The 23,206-nt window shown below is 45.9% G+C and overlaps 2 protein-coding genes across 4 annotated transcripts; one reads left to right on the forward strand and one right to left on the reverse strand.

Annotated features, from left to right (window-relative positions):
* Positions 1-1,293: 1,293 nt before the first annotated feature.
* On the forward strand, positions 1,294-10,357 carry BRICD5 (BRICHOS domain containing 5). Its single transcript, XM_037911283.2, has 6 exons — positions 1,294-1,818; positions 3,494-3,625; positions 5,719-5,871; positions 6,949-7,056; positions 8,570-8,723; positions 9,523-10,357. Exons 1-6 carry the CDS (start codon positions 1,777-1,779, stop codon positions 9,615-9,617), a joined length of 684 nt encoding a protein of 227 aa, XP_037767211.1. The 5' UTR covers positions 1,294-1,776; the 3' UTR covers positions 9,618-10,357.
* Positions 9,825-21,557, reverse strand: MLST8 (MTOR associated protein, LST8 homolog). 3 transcript variants are annotated; one of them, XM_037911278.2, is made up of 9 exons: positions 21,434-21,557; positions 20,989-21,126; positions 19,334-19,385; positions 18,774-18,936; positions 16,966-17,041; positions 13,372-13,524; positions 13,018-13,142; positions 12,325-12,488; positions 9,825-11,536 (listed from the first exon to the last, which is right to left on the reverse strand). In XM_037911278.2, the coding sequence occupies exons 2-9, from the start codon at positions 21,115-21,117 to the stop codon at positions 11,418-11,420; spliced, it is 981 nt and encodes a 326-aa protein (XP_037767206.1). In that variant the 5' UTR covers positions 21,118-21,126; positions 21,434-21,557; the 3' UTR covers positions 9,825-11,417. The 3 variants fall into 3 exon arrangements, with proteins under 3 accessions (XP_037767206.1, XP_037767208.1, XP_037767207.1); XM_037911280.2 differs by lacking the exon at positions 21,434-21,557 and having other exon boundaries at positions 19,334-19,394; positions 20,946-21,012; XM_037911279.2 differs by lacking the exon at positions 9,825-11,536 and having other exon boundaries at positions 12,355-12,488; positions 13,230-13,524.
* Between the last annotated feature and the right edge of the window lie 1,649 nt (positions 21,558-23,206).

Consider the following 23,206-nt stretch of genomic DNA (forward strand, 5'->3'; position numbering starts at 1 on the left):
AAAAGTCTTACTTGTATAAGATCTGCTTTAAAGAGGGTCCTCTATAGGGCCATGATGAAGCCCATAGCATTTATTATAATAGAGGTTGGGCTTGATGTGGCCACATTTCTGAGCTCTAGCTAACCCTATAGGAATACACAGGGTACCTGATATCAGTCAACCTATAAAACTGACAACCAGTAGGAAAAGCTGTATATCTAAGTATTATAACATACAGATCCCGTCGTCTTTGGCTGCCAGTGAGGGTGATTGGTGGTAGCTTTGCAATGCGGGTACCTCTTCACTGGGAACTGGACTATGCTCATTAAAGCAGCTGAGATACATAGGTGGATCCTGGGGCAAATCTGTACTGTGATGACCTGTGCTGCATCGGTCTCAGGGTGAATAAAAATCAAGGTAAATAAAAATGGTTTTTGAAATTTTTTTTAAAAATCCATTTAAAATTAAATTTGAAATTAACCTATGTTAAGGCCTAAACTTACTATAGTCTGTTAAAACTATTTAAATTAAATACACAAATATTTAGCTGCCAATTTTAGAGAGTCAAATCACTGAACTGCTGGAAGTCACTAGCTAAGCACCTGGAACCAGAGTTTGTTGAAGTGCTAAATCAACTTCTGACAGCCATAGCCTCTTCTGCAGGTGCAGAGAGTTTTCTTCATTTCAATTTATTCAACTAGTTCAGTTCAATGACTAGATCATTCAAAGTTAGAAACCAATTGGGAGTTGAAAAAGCTTGTTTTTCTCTTCCAATCTATGGGGAAAAAACTAGATATAAGAGGATGAGATCTAAAATCTTTAAGGATGTGATGACAGAAACCATCATTTCAATTCACTGATTACAGATACTTCTTTTGCACTTAACTCATTTATTAAACAATTTTTTGATAAACATTTTTCTTATGTATCTGGCACATTTAAAGTAGTTTTATTAATTTTTTTTGAAAAATGCTGTTTTGTCCATTTCAAATAGAATTTGAATATTCATACAAACCACTAGAAAGAAAGGAATTAATAATCTAACTTCTTAAACGTTAAAATTAAGAATCTGAATAAATGTACATTAAGTTTATAATATCTTAGATCTATTGTATTCTCCTAGTTAACAAAAAGAAGCACCAGTTTAGTGTAAAGGCTATATTTAGTTGCAAATCAACTTGTTTCAAGGATTACCAACCAATGAGAATCAACCTTTCCTAAGGAAAATAACTAAAAAATACAAACGCAAAACATGATTAAAACTGATGATTTAAATAAAAGCTATTTTAATCAATTCACTCTGATCGGTCCTAGAGATAAAACAGTTTGACTTCAGCCTCCCAGAACTATCTGACCAGCATTACATTCACTTTGAAATGTAAAAGTAATTAGATAACAAGGGCAAACGGCTGCTCTCCCCTATTCATTTTCAATTTTTCCTAATAAATAAGACTTGGCATCTGCCATAAGTGTGGCTGGATAACACAGAAGGCCCTGCACAAAGCCCGTGATTGTGTTCCAACTGACTACCTTCAGCTGACTCACAAGGGGAGGCAGGAAGAGCATCTTTACGCCAGTGACAGTATCTCTCCACAGTATCTGTTTTGCCCCCATTTACTGGATCTAAAGTTTCAGCCTCCACGTGGGTTTCTCTGAGCTGAGAGGCTGGGGTAGGGATTTTATTTGGCTGTGATGGACACATCCTTCATTTCCAGCTGCATTCAGAGGGTTCTGATCATGCACAATCTGTACGTTATCAGGAGACGCAGGAGCAAGGGCTGCGTCTAGATTGGGAGGATGGAGGAAGAAAGGAGCAGTGCTGGCAACGCCACCTCTGCAGTAAGTATCCCTTCTGTCAGGGCACAGCCAGACCAAGGACCCCAGTACCAGTTGCCTCCACCAAGTCCTTAGTTCTGTGTTTTCACAGGTTGTTGGAATGGGAGTTACCAGACTTTCCAAGGTGCTGAGCACCTGCAACTCACACAGACTAACGTGATATTTGTGAGGGCTAAGCATTTCCAAAGTGCCTGTCACTGACTCAACTAGTTGGACTAAAATCTTCGCTCCTGTAAACCTGTTGGAATCATATCATCTGCTGATTTGTTGCAGATGCCTCTATGTACATAGCATGGAATACACATAAGATGAACTAGCATCCAGGGACATGTTTGTAGTGAAATCAAATGGAAGTGATACCAATCCATCATAAAGTGCATATTGCAAGTCAATTGGAATTTGCAGAGTTACAGAGGAAAGAGCTCTGTGAAAGATAGGACTTCATTAGACCTTCATTATACAAGGGTTCCCTTGTCCATGTGTCTGTGTAAATCTGCCCCTGCAATCCAGGGGAATTTCACTTGCAATTGAAAATCTCATATCAGTAAGTCTTGTGCAAATTTATATTCAAACAAACAGGCTTTTGAATGTAAGTATCTTTAATTTTTTTATCTGTTACATCCAGTGGGTGATTTAATATTTAATGCATTTTTCTAGAATATACAGTAGATCAACAACTGTAAAGTATGTGTTTAAAAATATAAATTCTAACAACTTGATGAACTTTTAGAAGTTCATTTACTGTTTGATTCTAACATCTACTTGCCTGAAATTATTTGATTTATCCCTGTGCTTCAGAGCCCGAGAAACAGGTTATTTTGTTGTTAAATCTGCATTCTGCTATTGTATTTTCTTGGTGTAACATGCTTTGTTTACAATCTGTTATGAAATTACTACAAAAATGTTTCAAACACAAACATAGAAGTGAGACTGAACCTTTTCCATGTAGTAATGAAAATGCTCTGTGTATCAAAACGTACTGTGGAAACATTAAAAATACCCATCTGACTTAGTCTCTAAGGTGCCACAAGTACTCCTTTTCTTTTTGCGAATACAGCCTAACACGGCTGCTACTCTGAAACCCATCTGACTTTAAGTTTTTTTGCTTTAAGTAAAAACTGTCACAGGAAAATAAGATATAAGCAATTATCTTTTGTAAAAGAGGGGCAACGGACCATCGTTGCAGTGTACAGGGAATTTTAAAAAAAGATTTTTTTTTTCTATTTCAAAACAAGATAATGGCATTTAATACTAAAATATCTATCTTCTAAATCTTCCCCATGGTAAAAAGTAAGGTAGCAGCTTTTACACCCAGGAAGCCTGGTTGGTTCAAGTAACTGTACCAACATTTTAAGGGCTTCCTATCTACATGGGGAAATTACTGACAGAACTATAGTGGTATGATTATACCACTATGGCTATGTTGGTATAATGTCTCATGTAGACACGCTCTATTCCAAAATAAAAGTGACTCTGTTCCAGTATCATTAATCTGCTTTGGAAGTTCTGCTGGCCAGTTTCTCCCATATAGACAAGCCCTTACACTTTGCCTTTAATCCACAGGGCTGCCCATCCAGCACCTTTCATGAGCAATAATTTACTTCTGCAACTTAAACGAATAAATAAATGTTTAACTCCATTTGCTTTCTTATTTATTGATCTGTGTCTTGGCTCCTAGGAGAGAAGACCTCTGGCAGAATCCAAAACTCCTTCCAGAATACTTTGGGTCATCTTGTCTGTAATCTTGTTTTTCGCCATTGTTGGCATCAGTGTGGTGGTAATTTTCAGCTTTACCCGTAGGACTACCAAGGTAAGGAATTAATTCATTTATGGTTCCATATACATAGTTCAATTTCCTATGGGAATATCTTGAAATTGATCTTGCGGGCCGGGGAAGGGGGAGCACAGAGGAAACCTTCCACAAATTTTTTTCTTCCTCTTTTTACAGTAGATCAAATACAACAAATACACAGCTACTTATAAATATCCAGAAAGTTTTGCCAGTTGCTTGACCTCATGTTGTCAAATTCTGCCCTCAATTACCTTTGGAGTCAGTAGGATTACATGGGTCAGAATTGTCCAAAGGATGCCTTTTACCTTGCTCAGAGCAGACATCCAATTTTTCTTAACTGTTCCTGATATTTTAATCTCTCATAATAAATGCTGCCTCCCAGCAATAACAACATCACTCTCTGTAATCCCAGGGAGAGTCTGGATGGAGGGGAATACAATTTTTCTTTCTTGTCAAGAATCTGACAGCCAAATGGTCAAGGGTAAAAAAAGAAAAATATTGATGTTTGCTCCTAGTTAAGAAATCGAATAAAAACAAGCGTGGCCAATTCCCCCTGGTCAGGACCAGATTAAGGAACCAGTGCCATAGGCCTGTGCCAAGAGCCCGTCTTTTGGATTCATGTGACTACATCAGAATCTGTTTTCTTTTTGTTCTTTTCTTTCTTTGGTTTTTTTTAAAGTACATTTCAAGCCCTTTATGCTTACTAATAAGTGTTGAAAACATGATCCAAGCATGACTGTCTCAAGTCGTCCGTGCTTGAGTCTGCAGAAAGCCTGAAACAATAACTCTGAGGTATGAACTGCACCACTTAGCTCATGGAGGTGTTAACTCCAAGACCCTTTGCTCTGGAGGCCTTCCCAGCTAAGGTGTCCTTGTGTGACAGAAGGAGGGCAACAGCCCCACCCACCCAAGCAAATGCACCCCAGCTAAAGAGTTTAAGTAATAGGGAGTGCCTGCTGCCCCACTCTGGGAGAGAGCAGCGCTCTTGTTGTTACTCCTGGGAAGGAAAAAGGGTCCCGTGCCATGGCCCCTGCTTCTCTGGGAGGAGGTGGGGGAGGTGGAGCATGTCCTTGTTCCGAGGGCCCTGGTTTGCCTACTCTGCCCTTGCCCCTCATGTAACTCTACTGCAGTCAGTAAGATGAGATCAGGGATTAATCTGCCCCATTGTCCCTTTTAAGGTGACCTGCCAATAGCAGCCGTCAATAAATGCATTTGAGAAGCCGCAGTATCACAGTAGTGTCCAAGTGGGGGGGGGGTGTTTCAAGGAACGATGCACGCAGCCTGGTGTGCTATTTACATCTTGGGGAGAACTCATCTGCGGGGGACAGCTAAATCAAAGGAGTCTGAATATCCCATTTGTTAATAAAGGCAGGAGGTGCTGTTCTCTTCTAAGCAAACAGATTACATGTGTGATTATAACCTCCTGCCACTAGGGTAGCCGTAGAGGGTCGGTGCGCCCACACAGCGAGCAGTGCTGGCGGGGAACAGGTGAGCAGTGAGGCTCCTCCCTTCAGCATCCTCCATTTGATGGAGCTCCTTGGGAGCCTCGCTGGGATCCAGCGCTTCTCTCTGCCAGCGAATACACTGCCCTCTATTAGGGTGAATGTCTGCATGGGTGCCAGGGGCAGCCCTGGTGTAACTATCCCCTGCATTGGCTGTCACGGAGCTGGCCTGGCCTCTGCTCAGCACTCCCACGCTGGCTCCATGTTTGCCTCCAGCTGCATGGCTGGGGGCCCCTGCCGGAGACCAGCTCTCGCCCACCCCAGATAGCGCCCAGCATGTGCTCCTGCTCACATGCCCTTGGTTTGAATCTGCCCTCTGGAATCTGCTTGCCCCGTTGCTCTGACAGAGTCTGCATTTGGCTCTGTTCATTGTTAAATAGCTCAGACTAAGAACGTGTGGAAGCAAAGGTCCTGGGAGATTATTCTCGTAACGAGTGAAAAGCACGTGCACGTTCCCTGAAGCAAGTGGCTGAGAACGATTAGAGAGGAAAAGGTGCCTCCCTTGGGCCGGCTGATCCCCCCCACAGGCTCTGTAGCCACAATCCCAACCCGTCACTCCTTGGGGCTGGGAGCGCAGCCTCTGCTCTCATTGTGTGTGTGTGTGCTCAGCCTGTTTTGCAGATTGTGCGGCTAACGTTTCAGAATCACCAGGGCTCCCAGACGAATCAGTCGGCCTTTGTTGACAAGTCCAAGAATACTGTTACTTATCATGTAACTTCGCCAAGTAACCACACAACGGTGGTCTTGTTCGACAGCAAGAATGTGAGTGCAACGGAGCAGGAGGGCTTTGCTTGGTGTTACCATCTCTTTGAGTGAAATGGGTGACTTTGCAATTATAAGAGTAAATGTCTCAGAGAAAAGTTTCAACTAATTCGTGCCTGATCGTTGTCGGTTTGAGAGCTAGGTGCGGACAAGGGGGTGGTAGCGATCAGCTGGTTTTTTCTAATGATCCTTTTCAGAAGCTTCAGGGAGGCACGTGTTGGCCCTTCGTCCAGGCAGCCTGAGGCAGGAATACATACCGTTTAGAGCACTGACTCTGGGATGCGCTGTTCCTCCCTGCACATCAACTGCTTTTACACAAATCCTAGAGCTGAGGTGGCTTTGGAGATGGCTGCTGTGCTAGACTGGAAAGCCATTAAATGCGAGACTCTGTCCAAGATGAGGAGCTGTCCAATGTCATTTTAATGACCCCATTTGATCCCCCATCTTCCCCGCATCGCTGACCATGCAACAGAGAAAGGACTCTGCAGCAGATCCTTGAGTGATGGAGACAAAGCGGTCTGAGTAGGGGACCAGGACTTTGGAACTCATGAGTTCTAATGCCAACCTACGCAGATTCCCATTCACAATCCCAGGGACCCCACCTCCTTTCCTGTTCATCATTGCCCAGTCCCACCTCCCTTCCCAACTGTGATCACATGGCACCCCTATGGCAACTGCAGGAATTACTTGCTTGCAAAAGTATCAAAGCCCATTTAGTACTTTCCTTTCTTCTAACGCAATTTAGCAGGTGAAATGAGAACAGCTTGCACACTGTCACCAGCTAGCTCTCTACAGGCAGCTTCCAACTGCTCCTTGGACCACATTTGGAGAGCTACTGTTGTATATACCACTGCAAATTCCCACTGCTGATCCACAGTCAGCGGCTAATAAATCTCCCCCACCCCATTTCCAGGGCTATGCTCATTCCTGTCGAAAGGCAGCCACTCTGGCTGCTGCTTTGAAAAACAATGCAGGACAAAGGGAAGACTTTCTATTAAGTGTTAGCTTAGATAAGCACTGCATACACACATGCTGTGTCAATGAAACATACGCTGTTCCGTGTTGTGTTTTGCACAGGGCTATGTCTGCTATAAACTCGCAGATCAAAATGCATGTTACCTGCGGAAGATGGATGATTGGGATCTTGAGAACGTGCAGATATCTTTCAATCTGTCTGAGCACAGGGTGAGCAGTTACATGATTTCTGCACAGGGTAAGCTGAACCGCTGGGGGAGGAACAGACACCAGCTTCCCAAAGGCTCTCTAGAATCTTGTTAAATCCCCATTGCTGGGTGGATTTGTTTTCCTAGTGAACGTTTTTATACATTGAACCAAGGTGATGCAAGAACCACCAGCTCTTCCAGCTGTAAAGGAACTTTTTGGTATTTCCTCATTTTGTATCATTTGTACTTCTAAGATGAGAGCAGAGGGCTATTTTCCTTCGGAGAATAGTGCCACTCGATTCTGCCTTGCACCGGTAGCCAGGTTGGATTGTGACAGAACAGTTCAAATGACACTGGGAGGAAATGGCTGACTGGGTTTATAGTGATTTAATATTTTTTGTACAAAACATAAGAAGGGGGATGGAAGGGCAAGACAGTGGTGTGCCATGGGATGTGAATAACTGGACTTTAACAAACCCCAGTCGCACTGTACTGGCTTGGCAGATTCTGTTACCTGCTAATAATAATTCTGGGGAAGAAGACACAAAGGTGGTTTTGTTAGCAAATCAACAGTGGAAATAAGTTTTGAGTAATGATGTATAACAACCCTCTGAACAAAATGTTAATGGATTTAATAGAGGGGAAAGCCAGCTTCTATTTCAAGAAGACAGAGGGCCCTATTTTTTGAATGTCAGAAAACAGATGCCAAGCTCTGGGCCAGGCTGTGCTGGATTTCCTTACTGCCTTGATAATGAGGGCTGCTTAATGCAGACTCATCCTTTACTTTCCTTACCCCACTCCCTTGCTGGATAAGGACCATTTAGAATAAACTAACAGAGGAATGAGAGACCCCTGAGAATGTCAACAAAATGCACCCAGGAAAGAGAACCCTTCAGCAGAAGCAGTGTTCTGGGTTCGAGGCCTCTGCAGGGTTGTTAAATGAAACTAAAGAAAGAATGACAGCCCCAGAGGCAGCACCTCTGGTGGTCACAGCAGGAAAACAGCAAGTCTGTCTTGGTTTTAGTCCTGTCTCTGCCAGTCACTCAGTGTGGGGCCTCAAGGTCTTATCTGGATACTCTGGTGAAGGAGAGATTCACACCTGTGTGTGTCAGGTTCCCCATCTGTAAGTAGGGATAGTAAGAGACTTAATTATTGTCTGTGAGGCATTGGCAGATCCTTGGGTGAAAGGGCAAAGGGACATTCTCATGTGGTCTTTGCTGTTAAAGTGACTTTTTCCCACAGGAGGCCTCAGAGTCAACATGGGAGACCTGCATCCAAGCTCCCCTCCCGTGAGGTAGCTGAGAGGAGGACAAGCCCTCCTGCCCCCCTCAGAAGGGTTCCACCCATCGCTCATCCTGTCCTTCCTAGCCACAAGGAAAGTTCCTGTGAGAGGGGAGATTCCATAGAGAGGTCCCTGTGCTTGCCACTAGGTTAGGGATTGCTCTTAGAGGGTCTGTGAAATGAAACCAGAGACAAGAAGTCCCTTGGGGACACTTTCTTTCCTGTGATAAGCCATACTGTGATATTCCTTTCAGGTCAATCAGCTGCTGCTTCAGAATAATCAAACCAAGTACTACAGAGAGTTCCTGGGGATCTTGCCGGGGAGACAAGCAAATGCCGGAAGCCTGGGGGAAGCCATCCAAACCCTGTGTGAGCAGACTTTCATCTACTGGGTCAGGAAAGGGGATGGTAAGTTAGAGGAACTACCCTTCAAAGGAGGGGAGCAGTCATTGCTTCTGAAGTGAGGATCATGGACCTGGAGAAATAATGGGCAAAGGGGGGTTCAGATATGTCCTATGTGGAGACAAGAGATGCTGTAAGTGACATGAGTGCAGGTTATCACTGCTGCTGGCTTGACAGTCCAGGCACACGAAGTGGTCTCTGCCTCCCCAGACAGATATGGAGCTGTGCTAGTGCAAACTTCCCCATCCTAGCGTGATAATGAGCATTAACTCTGCTGAGCTCAATCTCCAGGACCATTTGATATTGGCCACTTTGCTCAGACTTTTAACAGTGGGGCCAGCAGCGATGGCTTCTGTAACATGGACAAGGCACTGTCCTAAGATCAAACAACTCATTTCACTAGTCACTGCATGGCTGTTAGATGCTAACAACTTCTAGCCACATCAAGCTGGCTTGGTATTGAATTAGTGAGGAAAGGCTGCATCCTATTTCCCCTGGCTTGAGCCACTCCACATGCCCCAGGTAGAAGAGTGGAATAAAAATCAATAATGACCATCTCAGGGAGCCACTGCCCCACCGCAATGGCTTTGGCAGCTTAATATTCACCATCTCCTCTCCCGCCTCCGAAAGTGATCCACTGAAGAGCTTGTTCTGTTTTAACTGAGCTCTTCAAGGACAGAGAGCTGGGAAGACTCTTACCACAGGTTTCCCATGTTTCATTCTCCAGAGGGGCAGCATTCCTACATGTGAAGGATTTGCGACAGGCCAAGCTCTTTCTGTGCATTTTATCTCATTTTTTTTGCAGGCCCTGGGAAGAAGCGGCTCATTTACCTATGCATTGACATCTGTTTTCCAAGCAACATTTGCTTGTCTGTCTGCTTTTATTACCTTCCTGATTAAGCCCTGCTCCAAGGGGACTGACTCCCCCTGCTACTTCTCTTTGTACTTGAATTTAAATCCTGAAAAGCCTCTGACTTAAATAAGCTTATGTCTAAGGTTATTCAGATAACTTCCATATGAAAGGCTCCAACCCTGATTTCATGATGCAGTTCGAGAGGTTGGGAAAGTGACAAAAGGGATCAAATTAAACAGGACTATTTCCAAAAGCATGTTGCAATATATATACACATTTTATTTACAACCTTATGCCTGGGCTGGGACCTGTAGACACGCATGTAGAGTAATTACATCACATAGGGAGGGGACAGGCTAGGCTCGGGGCTGCATGTACTAGTGTTCAACAAAGAAAAAAAATTTTTTGTTGATCAGTTAAAACTGATTGTCTAAAATTCCCTGGCTAAGTCTGTGCAATTGATTTAAATAAAGTGACTCCAAAATGAGGAAGTGGTTGTTGCTCCTCTGCTATCTTTTCAAAATGATTCATTCCAGCTTCCGCCTGAGAGAGGCTGCTGGCTTCTTCCCCTCCGCGTAGAGGAACTTCCAAAGGCTTTCGCTGCACTGTCCATGCTGCAGAGGCTGTACAGGGGCTCGCTTGAGCTGCACTGTCTCCACCTTCCCTGCACTGAAAGGGGCTGGGCACTCTATTCAACTATGGTTCTGGTCTGTTCCCAGTGAGAAGTGCTGGGGTGAGGAAAAGGGGCAGTGTCCTTTTACTCTAAGGAAACGTTACACGCAATGTTTTATTCTAACAAAAAACCAGGCACCCAAGGCTAAGTCCATTAGTCAGGGTACTTGGTGCATTAAACGATCAGGCGCTTACAGAGCAGTGCCTACCCAAAGCTCCTTTATTTTTTCTCACTCTCTCCTCTAACCCTGCTCTAGTCACTCCACTGCAAGTTCCAAACCACCTATCTGAGGGAAGGACCCTTTAAGAGCAGACATCCATCGGGGGTAGCACTGCTACAACTAATAGAAAATGTGTATGCAACCCCAACAGCAGGAGGGCTTATTCTATACTGCAGAAGTCTCAATTCAAGACAGTGCCTCCCTCCCCCAACTATGATGTAAGAATCAAGTACAAGCTGCCAGATGATGTTTACTGGTCCTCTTTGACTTAAACAGATACAGTGTCACAAGGCCAATCTCCAGCTGCTTCCATTTCATTTTGAAACAGTAATGGGAGATGTCATGCGGCTGACTGACCAACAGCCCTGGAGAGTGAAGGCCTCTCTCTGTCCTCAAAGGCATTGCAGGGCCAGCTTCCCTCACAACCTGCCTCAACCCTGAGCTGCAGGGATGCTCTATAGCAGTAAGAGGAATTCACTCTCCAGGGCCCATTCCGTCCTTTGCCTTGCTGCTGAAATTGAACAAGGAGACCACGTAGTGCCAAATGTGATGGATGTTTGTGGGTCTGGCTGTGCATCCACTAGGATTTGGACTGTGCACATCAGCCTATTTCACACAGGCCCCGAACACCCATCTGCACAGAACCACTTTCAGCTGCTAACTACCGGAGCTGGATGTGAACGGGCAAAGTGGAGGTGAAAGGTGCTGTGTCCCACTCCCACCCACCTGAGCCACCCAGGACCCCTCTCAATTTAAGATTACTTCAGTTTTGCTTTGCTTAAAACTGAAGGCTGTTCTCATTCCGGTTGAAGGCTGTTTCTGCTGAAGATTCAGTCGTCTCCTATCAGAAAAGGGGGTTGGTTACAAATGTATGTTACACATACTCTCACTAGGATACTTGTCACGAGAAGACAACTGAATGAGCAGAGGTCCCTTCTCTCCAACACGTGCACGTTATCCCAACACGCTATCGTTGAAAGCGAGGCAGACGACTGCTTTCTGGTGGCCACTGTATTCCCTCTTGATCTCACCAGTCTCCACACACCAAAGCCTGGCCAAGTTATCCGAGGAGGCTGAAAGGGGAAGTGAAGAGATATTGACCATAAGGAAATTTCACACTTGTGCCTGTTTTTTCTTGCAAACATCCTCGGGGATATGTACTGCAGTGTTCCATACAGCATGGAATAGTCACAGGGAGTGCTTTGAAAATACTAAAATGGTCATACGCATTTCAGGCTACCTCCTTACCACATGGAGGAACACAACACACGTTGGGCTTATATTAAAGAGACAAGGTGGGGGAGGTAGTATCTTTTAATGGACCAACTTCTGTTGGGGAGAGAGATGCTTTCAAGCTTACACAGAGCTCTTCTTCAGGTCTAAAGGAGGTCAGGTCCAGACCTGAAGAGGAGCTCTGTATAAGCTAGAAGGCTTGTCTCTTTCACCAACAGAAGTCGGTCCAGTAACAGATATTGCCTCACCCACCTTGTCTCTCTAATGTCCTGGGACCAACACAGCTCCACCACCAGAGCAAACATGAGGCTTATGTCTGATTAAAACAAGATGCGATAGGTAAAAATAGCTAAGAGAATTAGTCAACTATATGGTATAGTGGAAGAGTGTATGAGGGATGGATCACATGCTTTCTGTGCCGGGGGGGGGGGGGGAGAGAGAGAGGAAGGGATCCTCCTTTCCCTTGTACCAGATGCATTTGGCATGAATGGGGGAAGTCTGCGGTCTTTGAAGCATTGTGAATTGGCAGCACCTCAAGCTAGAGAGGTCAACAAATCCTGTGATGCTATACAGGCCTCCCTCCCTCCAAGGGATTATTGGGATATCTGGCCAGGGATGCATATCTTACCGGTGACAATGTACTGAGAGTCCCCAGAAAACGCGCAGTCCCACATCCAGCCACGGGAGGTTTCTCCAGGGTTGTTACTCTTAATGCTTAGCTCCGTCATTAGAGAGAAGTTTGAAGTCCTCCAGATCTTACATGTCTGGTCTGCAGAACAGGTAGCTAAGAGCCTGGAAGGGAAAGAGGGGGGGAGACGTGTACATGTTTACAATTTGGTGATATGCTTCTAAATGACTCACTAAGCTGGTTCTGGACTGGCAATAAACTGATGAAACACAGCATGCTGCGGCTGGCAGTCTTCACAGGCTGTTTCCCCAACCCGGTATTAGAGGACAATGGTCGCAATCTGCCCTCCTTAATGAAAGGTAAATGGGGTAGAGAGAGAGACTTTCACTCAGAGAGGTCAGTAAATCAGATCTCTGGTGTCAATGCAGCACCGGTTCTCACAACCATAAAAAGGGTTGAAGCTTCCCAGAGCACTTCTGAGATCATTAAGCAAAAACAGAGAAATAAGTGACAGTGGTCCAACCGATACCTGAGCTGCCTCCTGATCCACTCTCTCTCTTGGGCAGCTGGAATGCTGCTACGGAGCCAGCATTATGTCAACAGCTGGGGGCATAGCCAGTCCCCTGGCACCTGACTTGAAAGGACACTTTTGTTTGAGCCACCAGTAAATAACTAAGCTGGCAAGTCACTCACGTGGAATCAGGGCTGAACTTGCACTGAAGGGCATAGCGGTTGTGTGCTGGAATTTTGGTCTTGGGGATTAGCTGAGTTACCTCCTCTCCAATGCCACCTGTTAAATTCCAAACATAACAATTGCCCTACGAAGAGAGAGAGACATTATTGCTGCAAGAGATCAGGAGAGATTTGAGCACCACCCCTTTTGGTCTTTATACCCAAGTACTCACCACCTCCTGCTCCACGATACAGCAAACTTTGCACATCAGACACACGTGCAGCAGCAAAGTGTTGATGTGCAAAGGCAGGCCGACTTCTAATGTGTCGCTGCAGCAGTGACAATTCGTATTCCCTTTCTCCAGCTGTACCTACCGAACTATTGACAGCTGCCATGTAACTGGCATCTGGGTCAATATGAACTGAATTGACAGAAACTTCAGGCTCTGGAATCAGTTGTTCATTGTGGTCTGTTTTCAGGTCCCAGATGTGAATGGCACCACTCTGATCACCTACAATTAGCTCAGCCTGCAAGAAACAAACAAATTCTCCATAGTGCTCAGAAACACCAACTGGGGTAAATATCTGTGTGTGGCACACCCGAGGAAAGTGCATCAAATGCAGCTGCCACTCTTGTTTAAGAAGTCTAGACTTTCCTATTCTATCCACTTACTCATTAATACGGCAATCCTTTGGATCTCCATCTCACTGTACAAACGTTAACTAGTTAATCCTCGCTGCAAGCTAGAGAAATATTATCCTCATAATACAGATGGGAAACCGAGGCAGAAAGATTAAGGCCTACATTTTCACAAGTGTCCATTAATTTTCTGCACCCATCCACAGACAACGAGAGCCTGGTTTTCAGAAGCACTGAGCGCCTACAACTCTAGCTGAAGTCCACTTCAGCACCTCTAAAAAATCAAGCTCTAGAGGTCCAGTGGGCACTGAAAATTGAAGCACTCAAAATTAGTGAATACTTTGCAAACCGTGGGCCTAAATGCTTTTCTCAGGGTCACAAGTCACTGTAGGATTTGTTCTGCTGGATCAGATCATGGGTCAATCTAGTCCCCTCTATTATGTGTCCAACAGCGAGCAACAATTATTGCTTCTGAGAAAGATGGCCACCATCCATAATGTAGTTAGCCAATGGGGCAGTGCAATAATTTCTTCCGGATATCTGCAGTGATAAGCTTCCACCCTTAACCATGACATTTGATTGCCCCAAATGTTAGAACAGGTCATTACATTATTTAGGCCTCCATAAAATCAATCTAGCTGCAGACCCTGAGTCAATGACGTCCTACAGCAGTGAGTTACACAGGTTGATGACACTATATGAATAAGTATTGCCTTCTCTTTGTGCTATTTACTCTGATTTGCTCTTGAACTAATGTCCTTCTTACAGCACTGTAGTGTTCTGCTTAGCCATGTTTTCAAATGCAAAAATTGTGTACAATATTGGACACTAATATAAAACTTTCCATTTTCAAGCACTGTCACTGTATGAACAGTATTAATTAGGTGAAGGTCATCACTGATCTAATCCAAAATTCAGCTCTTGCAAAATTAAGCTTTTACAAAGCCAAACATTTTCAGGCTTATGCACAATTAATAGAGCTGAACAATCAACAGAGAGAAATCTAAAACCATAAGAATCCACACACAGTACCAATAACACGTCCTGGGACTGACACAGAAGAGGTCTGATATTTCACATATCTTGGCAGCATTGTAAGTATTAAAGGTGGAGCAGATGAAGACATTAAAGCTAGAACAGCAAAAACCAAACATGCCTTTGTAAATCTAAAGCCCATATGGAGAAACTGAAACCTTGTGCTCCAAACTAAACTTAAATATTTCATCATCATTGTAAAGTTGATCTTACTATATGGGGCTGAAACTTGGAGACTTCTTAAGATCTCCTTAAGGTCTAAACTCCCAAGTTTTCACAGTTAGTGGCCTTAGATAAATCCTCAATATCAGATGGGCAGAAAAAATTACAATCCAAGAACTCTGGAGAAGGATGAAACAGAAACAGATAGAAGAGGAAAATACAGAACAAAAATGGAGATTACTTGTACATCCATGGAGAAATATCTGAACAACATAAGACAGGCATTGGATTGGAGCCCTTGGGCAAGAGGCAACAAGGTAGAGACCAAGGATAACAGGAAAACACACAACAGAAGCAGAACTGAAAGCTATCAAAATGACATGGGAAGAAGCTAAGACTGAAGAAGGAGACCAGCAACAAAGGAAGACAGCGATGAAGGCCCTATGTTCCATGTGGAATACAGAGGCATAAACATAAGGAGGCCAAGGAAGTGTTTGTGATTTTCCCCTCTAAAATGACAATGGTTTGTTTTTCAAGACAAATAAACCTTTCATTGCAATGTTTGCAACTCAAACATTGGAACATTGAGCTTGTAAATATGAAATTAATTTAATGTGGATTATCAAAATAGAAGTGAAATTAAATGGTCTATTTGCATTGTCTCAGCCGAGCGAACTGCAAAATTTTAAGAAAAAGCCCACACACATTTTCCTCTTATTGCAGGAAGAATTTAGGGGGAAATCAGCCCAATAACAGCTACAGTTTAAAACATGTTTAATGTGCAAATCAAAAGTTTTAAGCCTCCGCTAGCAGAAATATGTAATTTTAAAATAGGATTAAAATTCAAAATCAGCCACCACAATGTCCTTGAAAGAATCCAATAGGCAATCTGAGTAAGAATGAAAGAATGAAAAAGCTCCGAGCGCCTTTTTTATTTACTGCACAAGGGAGGTTTTGCTTTCACAACACAGAGAGTGAAGAATATTTCCATGGAGCAGGGCGCCTGTGTCTCAGTTCAGCAGGAAATCATGATTAACAAATAGACACTGTGCACACTACACCAAGAAGTGGATCTGCAGCAACAAATGGCAGCATTGCTTACGTAACAATCACGCACTATGATGCTTATCCAGTAATGCCATCTAGTGCTCAGAGAGGCACTGGACAATCATAGAAGTAACTCATCTACCATACTCGCACAAATTCACTCTTCGTGGAGCCGGGTCATTATCTGGCTCAAAAGTATTATAATATCTTTGACTCTGACCACCCTTTGTAGCAACCACAGCATCTAGTAGTTAAAGCAGGGGTTGAAAATCAAGACTAGGGGGTTCTAATCCTGTCTCTGCCTTTGATTTGCTTTGTAGCCTTCAACAGATCACCTTACTTCTGTGTCTCAGGACTTGCCTACAGTAAACACGCTATAATGGCACAGCTGTGCCGCTGCAGCACTTCAGGGCAGACGTTACCTACACCAACAGGGAATGCATCCGATGAAGTGAGCTGTAGCTCACGAAAGCTTATGCTCAAATATATTTGTTAATCTCTAAGGTGCCACAAGTCCTCCTTTTCTTTTTGTGAATAGAGACTAACACGGCTGCTACTCTGAAACCAACAGGAGGGGTTCTCTCATCCATGGAGGTACTCCACCTCACAGAGAAACGGTAGCTAGGTCTATGGAAAAATTCTTCTGTCAACCTAGCACTATCTACCCAGGGATTTAGGTCAGCTTAATGCCACTCAGGGGTGTGGATTTTTCACACTTCTGACTGTCATAGTTAAACCAATCTAATTTTCTAGTATAGACCAGGCCACAGTTTCTATCTCAGGTGCTGGGAGGCTGCATGGTTTGTAAAGCACTCTATTATCCTTCAACAGAAAGAGTGGAAGGTATTACATGAATTACAACAGTTGGGGAACTCAGATCTTGCTGACACTAATTACCTGACTCACACAGCCAGGAAGCCCTCAACGTTATAAACAGAGGAGAAAATATTGTCATATACAAGATCATTTGCTGTAATAACTGCCAACATAAAATGACGTAGCACATCAGATTTTTAACGAGAACATCCGTAAAACCTTCCTCAATCAAGAATAAGTCTGGTAAGTGCAAAAGAGACTGCGTTTACCTGGTTGGGATGCAAGCAGACACAATTAATAGGAGCATTCACTTGGAAAATGCGTTGGCACTGAAGGTTACGTGATCTGGCAACAAAATGAACACGAACAAGGGAAGTCAGATGAGATGAGAGTTTACACTAAGATCTTCCATTTCTTGTGGCCTTGAACAAGTCACCTTACTTCTGGATCTTAGGGTTGTTTACACTTAACACTGCAGCGGTGTTTACCCAGAGCGACTGTTTGACAGCACATACCACCGCTACACAACAGCAGGATGTGAAGAATTCCATTTCCAACTGAAACTTCAGAAGGGATTTTAGGGAGACAGAATGTAATTACTGTGACACAGAGACCCTTTGACAAAAGGTCCCCTATTCTTTGTAAACAACTCTCACCTGACCAACTCATTACACCAAACATGTCATACAGGATATTTATCCACAGTAACATGTAAGGTACCTACCGAAAGCTCATAACTTGTCTAGAGTCATAATCGCGGTGAGATGTATATATAGGTAATGTTTAAGGAAGAATATTGAAAATATGCTTAATGGACTTGGAGCAAAACGTAGCCACCGGGGTAACAGGTATCAGGGATGGAACATTCAGGCAGGAGCGAGTTGTCACCAGCCGTTTAGCTGGTGATGCAATGCAAGGCTCAACTGCTTAACCTTGCCAATATCAAGCCTTTCAATGGGCAAACATCAAAGACAACGGCAATCAATCAAACCCTCTGGAAGGTAAAAAAAGGAACATTATAACACGAGATTTTCCCTATGAACAGAAACAAAAGACTATTTCAGTATAACCCAGAGAAGGGGGAGGTCCTCTGTATCCTTTCACTGAAGAGACATCTTGGGGGGCAGGGATGTTCTCATGAAAAATTGGACCTTAGTTCTTTGTGAAGCCAACTAGCTCTGCCACAGACTATACTTAGGGGACAAAACCTACTTTATTAGCTAGGAAAGGGACCTATTCATAAGTATAGACCCAGGCTCACACTTTACGCTTTTCTTTTCTTTTGTAAACCATTTGTTTCCACCACTCTCTCTTGTTTCTAGTTAAAATCTGTATTCTTTCTTACAGTAAAACAAAGGTAGGTTTATGTAAGTGCTGTGTAGTTTACAGGAGGAGAGGTTTAAAGTAAAACTGGGGCACACTGCTTTTTTGGGGGCAGGGGATCTAGGATTTCTTGAGTAGCGAGTGTCAAGAGCTGGAGAGCACAGAAAACGATTCAAAGGAATTCAGTGACTGGGGTACACTCACGGTTAACTTGCAAGACAGCCCAGAGGAGAGTGCTGAAGTCACTGAAAGGCTGGTGGTGTGAGGGAGCTGATCCCCACCCAGGCACAGGTAAGACTCCCTGACACTGGGGCAGAAGGTAACAGAGTAATTCACAATCTGGGCACCCCAAGAACTGTCACAGTTACTCAAACTGGAATTAGCCCAGAACACTAGGGTTAACAGTCCTCTCTTGTTAAAGGTACTTTGGAATCTCTAATGATCAAAACTGGCCAGGACCTTGGTTTTACATCTCTTCCAAATAAGGCACCTCCAGGAGCCCCACGGCATCATTACTGGTTCAATATCGATTCTGGGGAAAGACTGCTACCTCCTGAATCCCCAGTGCAACTTCACGTGGCACCTGGCATTTCCTTGGAGACCTCCCATCCAAGTACTGACCAGTGTCAGCCTTGCTTAGCCTAGGAGATTTCATAAGCTCAAAGCCCAAGGACATTTATGGAAACCTCAACTCTCTTAGGAGTTTTGTCCCAAGTGGCCCACCACAGGGAGGTGGGCTGGCATCAGCAGTTACCTCAGGTCCCATATCCTAGCCATACAGTCTTCTCCTCCCGTGTACATCCAACGACCATCTTCGTGGAATCCAACAGAAGTGATGTTCTTACTTACGCCATCATAATTAATGACAGGGTTGGGGTTATTAGAGTTCAGATCATACATTCGAATGTGCTGGTAACCTGGGCGACAGAAATATGAACGCTAATAGTCAGATACTCTGCATGTTTGGCTTCTGTCAGAAAACTGCCAAAGCCCTAGTCCACAACCGCCTTGCTTTGGGGCCACTAAAACACGGTAAAGGGAAATTTCACCATTTCACTCACCTCAGCAGCTGCAACTCAAAAACTGCAGAAGCGCTTCTCACAGGGATTATAGTGAGACATGCTCATGAAATAAATGACAATTGGCATTTCTGAGCCTATTGCTGGTGGCCAACTGGAAATTAAAATTGCATCATGTGCACTAGGGCTAAATTACAGCAAGGGTAGTGGGGATCGCCCATATCAGAGGCTGTAGAACAGTTTCAACTCTGCAGGCATGAGAAAAGGTGGGGAGAAGCCCGACAGCAAGACTCACCTGCAGCAGCAATCATGCTGCGGTCTGGGGTGATCTCCAGAGCATTTACTTGCTAGCAGCACTGGTTAAGGTTAACAAAGAGAACAATTAGCTCTCAAGCAGAACAAAAGTGTCATCTCAAATTCACACTGCCCTTAGAAAAGTACGGTTAACAAAGACTTTCTGATCAGGGGACCTTTCTTTAGGGATTATCCATTTTGGAAAAGGGGCACTGTAACACACTATGATGTGTCAGGAGATTTTCAAATCAAAAGAATTCTCCTGTTTAGACCTTTAGTCTCACACTGACTCTGTTTCAAACATGTTTATTTAAAAAGTGGGACATAAAAAAGTCAGCTCCTCGGACATAGCATAGTTAGATGTTAGTGCAACTTGATTTAAGCTCAACATGCTCCACCGTTTAAAAACAGCACAGTACCCTTGACCACTATGTTCTACTTTGGACACAGTTGTCTTTTCAAATTCTGGATTTTCATTTAATGTTGACAGTTGAGATCAAATACAGAAGCAATAAACTAGCTCTTCTTTTTGCCCCAAAAATCTGTCAGAAAGTGTATCCAGTGTTGAGGAGTTAGAAAGATTTGTAGGGGAGGCCAAACATGGAGAGCATCAGTGGGGCTGTTTTCTTACAGGCACAGACCAATTCCTGCTTATTAAATATATTTGTATAGGCGGTGGGATCCAGGAGGCTACTCTTCATTGATTGCAAAGCCCTTTTCCCAAGACGTTATATATTCATGCTTTTCCTGCCTCATTTTTGCCCTTTGTCAAACACTATTTATTTACCCTTCGCTGTTTCTACTGAAGTTGGGTTTTGTTTGCTTACTTTCTCATCTGGGGAGTAACATAATGCATGATGCCATCAGGCATTTGCACTATTCTAGGAATCGTGGAGTTTTAGCTTACTGACTTTGTCTGGTCATGAGGATGAGAACGGTGGCTAGATTCTGTAGGGCGAACAATTTTTTTTCTTTTCATAAAGCAAGCATGCAAACAGATGAGAAAAAATTATCTGTGTTCCCCCCGAATCCCCTCCCCACCAAACTAAAGCATAACAGTGTTAGACAAGCCATCATCTCATCATATTTTGGCATCCCATGTAGCAATTTCTGGGTTGTGGGCAGAGGATGGAAGAGTTCCACCACACCCCCACCAAATCCGACTGCGCTTTTAGAAAGTGTCTCTCACAAAGCCTGCCCCTGGTATGGCCACACCCTAGCACTTCAGACAGCACACTGTGAATGTGTGCTGACCGCGCAGAAAGATACACAGAGAGAAGACAGCAAAGCCATTTACTAAATGGAAAGGCCATTGGTGGTTTCCCAGCTTTAAAGGGCGTCCAACGACCGACTGAAGCCGGGGTTGAAGTTTGGGTCACGTGTCTGATCTGGGGACCATTTCAGGGCCAGCCCGTGCCACAGGGGTGGAGGAGCGCTCTAAAGAGATGGGGTGAGACGTACACGGGTTTGCTTAGGGAAGCGGGGAGGGTCTTGCCAAGGCGCTGGCAGGAAAGCGTCCCGTGACGCTTGTCCCTGCTCCTCAGGGCTGACGCAGGGCTCAGGCCTGGCGGGCGCAGCGCTGCGGGGTGCCAGGCTAGCGAAGGGAACCCCACCTGGCGGGCCCGGCCGGGGGCACCCTCCGTGGGAGAAGGATACAGAGTCCTGGTGCTGGACGGTCCGGGTGCAAATGCCGCTGTGCGCCTGCCAGAACCGGACCGTGTGGTCGTAGCCAGCCGTCGCCAGGATCACCGGGTCGCTGCCCACCGTGCCCTGCGCCGCGTTCATGGCCGACACCTGTGCGGGGACGGAGCAGAGAGGGCGGTGAGACCCAGGCCGCCCCCGTCCGGTCCCAGACCCTGCCCGGTCCGAGGTCCGGTCCGGTCCGGTCCGGTCCCCCCGGCCCTGCCGGCCCCATCCCGGCCGCACGGGGGCGCAGTCCGGGGACACCTGCCCTGGCCCGGCGCGGGCTGCCCTGCACTGCGGCCGTGGCGTGCCCATCACCGGCGCGTCGAGCCGGCCCCGCGGCTCCCAGCGTGGGGCGGAGGCTGGCGGAGGCTGGGGGAGGGGCCAGGGGGTGGACCCCGGGCGAGCGCCCCGTTACCTGCAAGGCCCGGCGGGAGGCCCAGGCTTGAGAAAGAAAGCCGTGCCGCGGCGCACGCGCACAGCGAGCAACGCCCCCCCCAACCCGCAGGAGGGAATGCGCACGCGCAGAGTAGCGTCGCTGGTCGGGGAAAGGGGCCAGAGGCGCGATGCGCATGCGCACAGGCAGTCGCCGAGTCCTCGGGGGCGCATGCGCAGACTGCAATTGCCTGTCAAGGCCTCAACGGGGCGAGACCATGGGAGGCAACGGGCCGGGGGGGGCGATGAGCAGCGGGCACTGCGCTCGCGGAGGGAAGCCGCCCCCAGCCCATGCCTTGCTGGCCCACGTGTCCCCAAGAGGGGGCGCTAGAGAGAGACTCAGGCCCAGTGCGCGGCCGCGGCGGGGCTCCTCGCTGCTCGGGGGGTGCCCCTTTCGGGGTCCGCGCTCCAGCTTTTCTCCTCACCCAAAAGGGCTAGAAACGCCCCTTTCCTAAATGGCAGCCCGGGCTATTATTAATAATAATTATCGGCATCCCCTGAGCACCTCGGAGCCCCAGCCGTGCACCAGGACCCAACCGTGCAAGGTGCTGTCAGACAGGGAACGAAAAGACGGTCCCTGCCCCAAAGCGTTTCCAATCTACGTGTAAGACAAGAGACGGGGGCAGGCAGGGAGGACAAGGAGACAGTAATGGTCAGCATGCGAGGCTGTGGTCTCTTGGCTAGTCACCTGTCTTCTGGAGTTGGGGCTTTCAGGAACGTCCAGATGTTTGAAGACTTATGATAAATTTGTGGGAATTGGCACGTGTCACCTTTGCCACCGCCGGCCCCAGGCAGGAGAGTGGCTTAGTTCAGATTCAGTCCAGCAGCGGGCAACGGGGCACAGCCAGGTTATCACCACTAGTTCTGCATTCCTGCTGAAGGCCCAGAGCAAAGGGGTGCGTTGCACCTGCTGGCTCCTCACTCTAGGTGCTGTTTCCTCAACCCAAAAGAGCTGGAGGGAGAGGATCTAGCCAGCAAAGGGCACTGGGTCGCGCTGGAGCAGCCCTGTCCATTCTGCTGGCCAGGGCAGAAAATATTTCTGAAGAAGAAAGAAAGAAAGAAAAGAAAAAAGCACCGAAGTGGCCCAGCACCCCTCAGAAGCTGGTGCTCAGAGCAACAGCCCTGCTCACCTTCCCCTCCAACTAGCCCCGGTGTCAGTTCAAGTGAAGGCTTCATAATGCCTAGAGGACAGGACCAGGGAGTTTTTCCAGACATCAGATGGGACCAGGCTGGTGGTGAATGAGCAAGGACAAGGGCAGCAGGCAACAGCTGAGAGTCAGGCAGGGAAGCAGCCAGTGGCTGGTAGGGATCAGCAATAGCAGCAGGATACAGGGCAGCAGCCAGCACACAGGACATATGGGACAGCATTGTGCAGAGGAGCTCCAAGGAGACCATGGACAGAAGAACTGGGCTCTGGACAGCCGGGCCTGCAGGCCAGGGCTTGATTGCTCTGGGAGGGTGATACAGAGTGGAGGGAGTAGCCCAGGTATGAAGCATGGGGGAATGCTACAGGGAGCTGTGACCTTTATACCCCCTACTGAGCAGCCCCCAAGGGGTTGCATTAGGAAGTGTTGGAAGTAATTCTGTTGTACAAGTGTTTAAGTCCTTGTGTCTAGGGTATTTGCATCTGTTATTTCTTGCAGCCCTATTGAAATATTTGGTGTATTTGAAATGTGTGAGTGTTAATAGTGACCCATCAAGGGTCTGAGAGTAGCAGCCGTGTTAGTCTGTATTCGCAAAAAGAAAAGGAGTACTA

Source organism: Chelonia mydas, chromosome 10 (assembly GCF_015237465.2).
Source record: "Chelonia mydas isolate rCheMyd1 chromosome 10, rCheMyd1.pri.v2, whole genome shotgun sequence".
Classification (NCBI taxonomy): domain Eukaryota; kingdom Metazoa; phylum Chordata; order Testudines; family Cheloniidae; genus Chelonia; species Chelonia mydas.